At 39.2% G+C, this 10,000-nt stretch overlaps 1 protein-coding gene across 1 annotated transcript in view; it reads left to right on the plus strand.

The window, feature by feature from the left end:
- Positions 1 to 5,292: 5,292 nt before the first annotated feature.
- Positions 5,293 to 10,000, plus strand: part of LOC138008244 (lysM and putative peptidoglycan-binding domain-containing protein 2-like) — a 9,970-nt gene continuing 5,262 nt past the window's right edge. Inside the window, exons 1-2 of the mRNA XM_068855510.1 lie at positions 5,293 to 5,595; positions 7,053 to 7,405. Of these exons, the coding sequence (XP_068711611.1) occupies positions 5,335 to 5,595; positions 7,053 to 7,405 (614 nt within the window). The 5' untranslated portion in view covers positions 5,293 to 5,334. The remainder of the gene's footprint in view (positions 5,596 to 7,052; positions 7,406 to 10,000) is intronic.

The raw sequence follows: 10,000 nt of genomic DNA on the forward strand, positions 1-10,000 counted from the left end.
AGGTGAAACCAGACATGCAAAAGGGGAATTTGCATAATAGATGGGGAGAAGATCGTGAGAGGAAGTGAATGACTGACTTCATATATCTGGGATCCAAGATAAGCACAGTAGTGAATACAACGCAATAAATACGGAGAAGATTTAGTTTGGTGAAGTCTACAGTACGGTAGTTTAGTACAATTTGGAAAAGTAGCGGTGTAAACATTAGGCGGAAAGTCCGGCTGCTATAAAGTAAAAGTAAAGTAAAGTAAAGTAAACATTAGGTGGAAAGTCCGGCTGCTATGAGCACCAGCCTTTCCCATAGGCCATCCCTTTTTTTTTCGTTTACCATCGATTGAAAAAAAAACGTAAAAAAAATCATAAGCATTCTCGGAATCGGAGGCCTGGTACCCCAGCGTCATAGCTGTGGAGCCAGGAAAACAACAAGACTTGAACCCAAAATCAGTATGGTGGAAAAGTTGGTGGATGTTGTTGCAAAATTAAGACAGCGTGGGAAAAAGGATCAACCACCGAAAGTTGATAGCTTATGAAATGTGGTGCTAGCTATCGCAGGGTGGGTTCTACGGAAGGTCGAATCAAAGAGAGTTTCACATCGAGCAAGTTGAGATTGTTTGTCCACTTGATGAGGAAAGGAGGGTCCGAAAAAACAATAGTGCGAGGAAAAGTAAGAGGAAAAACGAAAGCTTGCGCCTTCTGATCAGGGTCCCGTTTCTCGAAAGTCCCGAAAACCTTTCGGGCCCGAAAAGCCACTTGTGAAACTGCCAACCGCTTGTTTTGGAAGGCCGATCTTTACTGGGTTGCCGTATGGCAATCCCAGTCAGAAAATGGGTAGATTTCTCCGTTTTATTTTCCGTGTCGGTAAAAGTCTTGCCTGTCACTCCCCTGGTAAGTGGTGACTTTGTGCATAGAACCTTCTGCGCGTATTTTTTTAGGATCGAGAGGTTAGTGGAAATGCGTAGATTTATCTGGTGGACACAGTAGAATCATTAACTTAGCCTGCAATGGCGTCGAAAGTCATGTAACGCGAATGGCGTTTTAGTGGATCCTTAAACAAAATATACCCTTATGGAGCTCAATAATGGAAAGTCAGTTGGATAAACTAGGCAGGCGGTGAAATACAAACACCTGGAATCTTAAAAGCGACGAGTAATGGACTTCGACAACAATCTATCGCCCGTCGAGCTGAAATCAAAGTGAGCTGCATTTCTATTTCCCAAGTGTGCTGTTATGTACAACACTGAAACCAAATGGAAAATTCTCTGGTAACTTATGGGTTCATCAAAGACTGAGAACGAATCGAACTCCTTAAGTGTATCAGGCGCGTAGCGTGGCCATTTTTTCAAGTACGCACAAGTACATATGATCTAGAAACCTAAGTAAACTGAGCGAAAAATACTGCGTTCTTTATTTCTTGTCGAAATAGTTGTGTGAATACAAGCAAAGAACGAAGCGTCTTGCCCTTATTCTGAGCAAACTTGGCGCAAACAAAACATTGTTTTGGTTGTGCTAGCGTGACTGGAATTGTCAAGAACGTTCTCGCTCCTTGGTCACGAACGTTCTTGGAACGTCGCTCCTTTGCAACCTCGCCTTTTTGTTGCACGCTGGCCAAACAACACTGCATTGCTAGTGCAAAAAAAAGTACAATGCAAAACGTAGTTAGAACATGGTATAGCTTTTGTTTTAGTTTTTAGAATTTAATCAAAGTGGTGCTTTCATCACGAAATCTTGGTTGCGTACAAGTAAAATGTTAAAAAATAGAAACAATTGCTAAAAAATTCAAAATTTTCTGGTCACTTCAAGTACGCACGTGCGTATATGCGTATAGGACGCTACGCGCCTGTGTATCTGTGATCAACTCTGCGCAGTCTTCAGGTAAAAAATAATAATTGGAAATGTGACAGCCAAGAATTTATTATTTGAAAGAAAACTTGTCGTCTATTTTGTGCTTCATTATTCAAGGAAAAGGTTCTTCATGGAAACGGTTTGATCCTGAAATTTTAGTTTGTTGTAATATTGCGCATATTTGACACGACTGAGTTTTTTCTCTTCACGAACGTAATGAAATAGGAAAGGGGTTTTTGCCTCTAATAGCAAATATGTTGTTTGTTTCAAAAAATTGTTCGCTGGAAAAGGTGGCCTTTATGAATTCATCATGTTTTATAATATGCGAGCTTAACTGGATAGTTTTTATGGCAATAGTAAAGCATGTCAAAAGGAGGTTAGCGTCTTTCTGTTGTGCTAACTTAATTAAATATAAATATACATTCTGCCTCGCGAGTTTGTTATTCTCGTTAACCAGCAATGGCGTCGAAAGTCATTGCAACACGAATGGCGTTTTAGTGCATCTTATGTTGTTTGTTTCAATAAAATGTTTCGCTGGAAAAGGATTCTGTGATATTTTCTGCCTTTGTGAATTATAATATCATGTTGTGTATTGAATTTTCGGGCTTAAGGTTGAAATGTGATACGGGAGGATATTTTTCGTATTGCTTTGTAAGCAGGAAAGGTTCACGAAAATAAACAGGTCTGTTGGAAGCGTGCTGGAGTCTCAACAAAATGAGCCCCAAAATCAGCAAAAAATTATGACGCCGATGAATAATAAAGTAGCTGCTATTTCCAAAATGATGGAATTACCTGGTGATAAATAACCTCGTCTTGGAGAGTAAATTTTTGACTTAGCAGAAACAATGGTCAACCTCAAGAGTTTGGGCGATTGTGATCTTTGTTTTGACTTCGCTCATTTATTGTCAAACTTTATAACACTTGACAAGAAACTTACGAAAACCCGGTATCTTGCCATCATTTGACACAGATGCTTCACTGTTTGGCGAGTAAACATGCCGCGGTAACTTAATCACGGCGCCCGCTGAATTCCGGCGATGTCACTTTCGATTTTGCGGTTTATTTGTGCAACCAAAGGTACAATAACAAAATTGAACGTAGCAAAAATCTCCCAAAATGTTTATCGCTGATCATAACTTTTATATTCTACATTCACGGTTCAAAATTAATGTTGTTTTCATGTCGTAAATATGTTATTCGCGAGCGACGGTCTTGGAAACTTCTCTTCTTCTTCTCTTTCTAAAAACTGTGTATCAATTTACTTTTGCATCAATATTTGTTTTTGCATAAAGCAAGCTAACAAAATCTGTACCTTGCTGAGTTCGCATTTGTTAGCGTTAATAGTATTTTCAGTCCAATGCTTCTGTTTTACGAAGCGGTATATGTTTGGGGTCACCCATCCAGATACTAACGCTGCCGCACAGGGATTAACTTTAGTAAACTTTAGTATTACAAAGCTGTCGGATGCTCAGAGGGCACGCTTAAACTTGTTGTGAAAGAAGTTGTGAGGGAGCTTGAAAATTAAAAAGCCCAGAAGCCAATGTTTCTCACTTCCCATTTATTTTCTTCAATCTTTCTGGGTTCAGTACTTTGCTAGTAACCACATGTCTTCTCAGGCTATTTACCCAAGACTTCTCCCATGGCACTACAATGATAGACAATACCAAAACAATATCGTGCACTGTTAGAGCTACATATTACGCAAGGACAACTTGAATCTCCTGGAAGACAACACACAGCTCAGTTGACATTTTATATGGAATAAATCGCTGTGTTTCTTCACTACCACACGTAAGCAATGTGTGTCTATTTTTTCTAAAGAGGACAGGAATTTCTTCTTTCTGACAAATGATTAATTAATAGGCGGGTAGCCAGCTTTTTAACCTCAGAAAAGGATCTGTTTCGTCTTACGAACATGTGAGGACTTGTGAGCCAAAGGGCCACTGCTGGTATAACTTCTGGGTGACCCCTTAAATGGTCTTAATGACCCCCCCAAAAAATTGTCTGGAACGGTACACGTACCACAGGCAACCCAGTGTACCCTCACAGAGGGTCTAGTTTAACATGTTTTCAAGGTAACAAAAATAAAAATAACTGTGAAGTTTGACGAATTAAATGCTCTCCGTTCTTGAGTTACAGAGGGAATTGTGACACCCGAAAATGGCCCGTAACGTTTCGGGACTTTTGAGAAAAGGCCCCCAGGGGCCCTTTTCTCGAAAGTCCCGAAAACTTTTCGGGCCCGAGAAGCCATTTGTGAAACTGCCAACCGCTTGTTGTGGAAACCGGAACTTTTAACATGTTTTCAAGTCAACAAAAAGAAAAATGACTGTGAAGTTTGACGACTTAAATCCTCTCTATTTTTTAGAAACAAAGGAAATTGTGACACCCGAAAATGGCCCGTCAATTTTCGGGGCTTTCGAGAAACGGGCCCCAGGAGAGAGTGCCTACTATTGTTATTGCGCATACGTTCTACGCATCTCGAGATACTCGGATTTCCCATCGGTGATGCTTACTAATACAGGAATATTTTTGCGCGGTTTAAAACTATCCGAAAAAAGTAGATCTTAGTAAGTACTCTTGGTATCCAAAAAGAAACTGGGGGGTAACCATGCATTTTTGAGAGATAATTAAGTTTCAATTTGAGAAAGAACGCCATACACTGCTTTGTATTTTAAAATATTATTCATGAATTATCTTTGAAAAATGCGTGGTTACCCCCAATTTTCTTTTTGGATTTTAATAACACTTGTTAAGATCTACATTTCCTTCATAATCACACACCGGGGCAAAAATATTGTTAATTAGTAGGCACCGTCCTTAAGCACGCGAGTTTTTGAGACTCGGACCCCAACCGGAAGTGAGCTGTTTTCCCATTTTTAAAACCTGTTTTTACATAACCACATTTACATTGCTAACTATCTTTTGTCCATTAGTGATGATTTATATAAACATCGCAAAGACACCACAACCTCGTTCCCAGGGTCCTCTCTCTTTCTTCCTCGAGAAAGTACTTCTCGAGGAAGGAAGAGAGAGGACCCTGGGAACGAGGTTGAAAATACCACTCTCCTGGCACGCGAAATTCTCTCTTCCGGTTGCGGTTCGCGTCTCAGAGACGCGCGTGCTTAAGCTCCCTAGTGTGAGAGAGAGGGAGGGAGATATGGGGGAGAGGGGGTGGGAGAGAGGGGGAGGGAAAGAGAGTTAGTGGGTAGAGGAAGAGGGAGGGGGCGGGAGAGGTAAGGAGAAGGAGAGAACGAGAGAGTTAAAAAAGCTGGGCTGGATTTTCAGCGCGGAACGAACTTCGCGATGTTATCAACCCCTAACGTTTCAATAGGGCAAACAAACGTTTTTCTTGAAAATAGAAAGCTCCTCCAGCAATACCCTGTTCGAAAGCTTGGAAGGTTCTCATACCCCTCCCTTGATATCACCAACAAGTGGAAAAACGTTGCGCAAGCCTGGAATCTATTGCCACAGACAGCAAAACAAAAATGGAAGATGGCCGAAGGAGAACGACAGAGTATCTTAAGTTCGGACCGGGCAAGAAATGGTCAGACCGTCAAATCAAATCCATTATTAAGCTCAGCTAGAACGCTTCAAGTGTCAGAGAAGAGTTCCTTATCTCAAAGCTTCGACGCACCAAAATGTTATGGAACAACCCGTAATCAATTACAACCACAATGCGAGGTGAAGCTTATTGGCCATGTTCTTCAAGCAACCGATACTCTGCAGGGATTAGCGATAAAATATGGAGTGACGGTGAGTCAGTTCTTTCCAGCGCGTAGCAAGTTAAATTAGCTTCTACCCTATGTTCTTGATGTGCAGTTTCAATTGTTTGGTGCTAAAATTGTCCATACTTGTCGGGCCAATGCGACAACACTGAGACGGGACGGGTAAGATTCTTGTATGCATTCGAGAATCCCATTCTTGTGTCTCCTTGTAACCAAAGGCTTAATCTTTTATCATTTATTCGAAGTTTTCAATTTTGAGAATATACCTAGTAGTAATAACCTGTCACACAAATGTTTTTGTCATAAAACCCCAATGCGGAAATTTCGCATTCGTGCATGATTTATTTTCGGTATGTAGAATGTACTTTCTTTTTCATACAGCTCAAGGTTTGTTGGAGTGTCAAACATCATCGGTGACGTTTTTTAATAGCTCCTTCAAGAATATCGTTGAAAAACAACGATCAGAACTCTGGACAGTGTTGTTTTAATCACTTCCTTCCCCACCCTAAAAAGGAGGGTTTTTACAACAAAAAGAGCTCAGATTTTCCCACAAAGAACCTAAATATTTTTACCCTGGTCCCAGAGGTTTTTCTTGAGCTGCGAGTGAGCCGCAAAGTGGCGAAGACAAGTTGCAAAGACAAGTCGCGAAGCAGTGAGAAGAGAAAAACCTCTGGTTACCTTGGACTTAAATGTCACTTTCATGCAGACGCCAGGGTCAGGGTCTGACTCTCTGGTTTGGATTGGTTGATATTTTTACAAACATGCAAATCAATGTGATTGGTTCGTTTGATTGGTAATACCGAGGGGACACGTGATTCCTAAGTTGAATTTGACACCTTTGACAGCACTGACAGAACAAATATCCTTGTCTCCCAAATGGGGCATCAAATCTCCCAGATAAAAACGACTTCAAACCTTTTAAAGACTCTGCTACATTGTATGCTCAAACTGCACCCCCAAGTTAAAAGGAGTTTGATGTTTTTCAAACTCATGTCATCATTTCTTAATGCATTTCTCCATCTCTGAGTTTCAAACACATTGGCAAAATGACTTTCTTTATCTTTTTGAATCTCCATTAAACCAATAAAAAGTTGTGACATTCTCTACTTGCACAAGTCCCATAATGTGCCTATTTTATCCCCCAAAACTTTGTATAGTCATTGTTTGAAATTTCTCCTGGGACATGAAGACGTCCCAAGAGAAAACAGTGACTATTAACTTTTCTTTTTTTTGCGGGGAATAATTTCCCTGTTTTCCTGTATATTTCCCATTCAAGATACATGGTGGCAGTCGATTTTCTTGTGTTTTGAAGAAGATGCTGGGCTGTAGGAGATGGGTGGGTAGGTTAATTTTGTAGTGGGGAGGAGGAGTGGGTTGTTTGATTGTGTATGTGAGGGGGATTTGGGGGGGGGGGGGGGGCTAGGGTGTCCTGATCTCTCTGCACTGATGCATAATTTCATGGTGTTGTGTGCTTGGTTTTTCCAGGTGGAACAGCTAAGAAGAACAAACAAGATATGGACGAATGACAACATACATTTACTAAAGATATTAAAAGTTCCTGTTAAGAAAGATTCTGAACACTACTTATCCACATTTGACGTTTCTGATGATGAATCGAACGCAGATGACAGTGGTATTTATGTGGACAGAACTTTTAGCAATATTGTAACAAGAAAAGGAGCAGAGTGGAGTTCTTCTGTTTTTGATGGAATAAAAGATGAATCCAAAGAAACAGACAACAGTTTAAAAAAGAGTCGGAATTTTCAAACCACCCTAGGTTTCCTTCAACAGCTTGATGCACGGATAAAAGATTCCAAGCAAGAATCTGAAAAACTAAGGTGAGCTGTTAAGATGTACAGACTGTATACATGTGTAATTACATTTAAATCCATGTAATTTAGTGATTTGGCACTTATAGCTGGATAGACAGACAGGCAATGAATGAAGGAGTAGGTCTCTAAGGAAACTGTGGTGTTGTGTTCAATGGTAGGGTGTCAGAACAATGGAAAGTCAATGGTTATTAAATTGTTCTGCTCCCAACTGTGTGGCTGAGTTGGTAGCTGAGCATTGCATCGGCCTCGCAGAGCTCATGGGTTTGAATCCCGTTGAAGCTGTCTGAATTTTTCATGTCTCTGTAAGACAATAATTATTCCTTAAATTGTCCAATTAAGTGTGAGGATCACTTCCGTCTATAATAAGTTGATAAAGGTAAATTAACCACTGTATAAAAGATTTTTTGAGCTGATGTTGTGCTCTGACGAAGGGCGTAGGACATTCCAACTAAATTATCAACCCATTTGATAAAAACAAAGGGTATTGTTCTAGACAGAAACAGACTCACTGGCAGATGGAATTATCTAGTAACAATAATAATTATTTTTAGAGCTAGTAGAAGTCAGAATTCTTAGGAAATCCATCAGACAATAGCCCTGGTCATAGAAATGTCCCACACAAGGATGGGGACAAAAGTCTTGTTTGAGTGGGAAGTGGGCCTGGCTTAGTCCTTTTCCCCCTACATTTCCCCTATTAGTAGAGCACTGTATCCAGCTAGATAATCTTTATACTTTGGGGACTAATTGTTGAGGAGTTTCAGTAACAGATCGTAATGAGAGAGGTGATAAGAACTAGTCAAAACCGCAACAAAGTGAAACATAACATGTTTTAATGGAAAGTAAACACAGCACAAAAAGAGCATGATAGACATAATTACGCAATTATGTAACGTCAGTAAGTAACCAAACTTGTTTGAACGCAGTCTGGTTATTCGTCATGCACTCTTGTAAATTATTTAAAAAATGATGTGTGATCCTTCAAATGCTGAAGTCTTCAAAACAGTTCTGCCAAGCCTAAATTAGGCAAGTGTTCAAAAGGTCATTAATATAATACAGTAATCCAGTGTTCACATTTCATTAAGAGTGCTATCATTTTAACACTAAATGGTTATTATTATAATAATAGTTTCATTGGCCCTATGAGCAGGGCTCGAAATTAACGAAAAGATCCAGTCGCACTTTGCGATAAGATACGAAAATTTAGTTGCAATTTTGCAAATTTTAGTTGCAAAATCACCGCACAGCATTGTGTTGTCAGCAGTTTAGCAAAAAAATATGAGCCTGCAATACTTGTGTGTAAAGAAACCGCTGAAAATGGCGAATGATCAAAGGAATGGAGCTGTTCACGTAACATCGCAGCTTACTCTACAATTATGCTATCTTCTGAGAAAATTCACCGCAAGAAGCAAAATAATTTTGTCATTTATTTATTTATTCTAGCAAAAGTAGCAGCAAAGTGGCAACTGCTAACCCTTTTGTTTCGAAAGAGCGAAGGTGACAACAAGTCGCAAATTTGCGACTTCTCCAGATATTTTAGTCGCAAAGGGAAAAATTTAGTCGCAAATGCAACTGTATTGATCACAATTTCAAGCCCTGATAAGGCCACCCTTGCTCTACCATACTTGTAAGAAGCAATGCCAGGCAGAAGCAGCAGACAGTATATATTGTAAATAATTATTTTATTTCAGCAGGTATAATTCAGGGTTCGTGAAGGGCAAATGAAAAGCCCTTGAAAAAAGGGATTTGGTAGAAAACTGCTTGAAATTTTGCTTGGGTGAAAATTGTTGAGATTGCATCTTCCTAAGTTAAAGAGACATTCCAAAAAATAATTTTGACTATTTGAGAAAGATTAAATGCAAAAATTAAAATGCCTGTGCATGCACAGGTAGGCTTTTTCAGCAAAGAAAACACTGAAACACAATGTATGGCATAGAATTCTTCTTACAAACACTCCTTGAAAACTCAATATCTGGTTCTTGAAAACTCCTTGAATACCCCTGGAATTTTATGTACAAAATCCAGCATGACCCCTGATAATTACACTGAAAGGGTAAGATGACCAGTTGCCAAACAGACAGATTTTTTATTCACATAGTTATAACTGTTGTTTAGGATGGTGTTGAAATTAATGCTTTTTGAAAACAGATTAAGAATTAATCTTGAACCAATCACAGTAATATTGGTGGCAGATTCAAATATAAAAAAAAATGCTACAAAGTCAACAGATTTTAAACTAATAATAATTTGTAGAAAATATCCTACATACAAGCCAAATCTAAAACATTTGTGGTAGCACTTACTGGGTGTTGTTGTTCTGTTTAGCCAGTAAGAGCTGTAGCTACTGACTCTTATGTTATTTTTGACATGTTAATAGTATGTTAGTTCTGGAATATTGGATTTCAGGGAAAAGAGGTGACAAAGCTTAAGTGCATAGAAAAAATGCACACAGATCAAAGTTAACCTTTCCTATTTACAATACAGTGTTCGAATTACACATAATTATATACAAACATAATCTACTTGTGGAAACTTCCCATGGGTGATACTTTGTCAAGGATCAAGATAATTCCTGCCTGGCTAATAAGTGATTAGAATATGCTA

The sequence above is a fragment of the Montipora foliosa genome, chromosome 6, assembly GCF_036669935.1.
Source record: "Montipora foliosa isolate CH-2021 chromosome 6, ASM3666993v2, whole genome shotgun sequence".
Lineage (NCBI taxonomy): Eukaryota > Metazoa > Cnidaria > Anthozoa > Scleractinia > Acroporidae > Montipora > Montipora foliosa.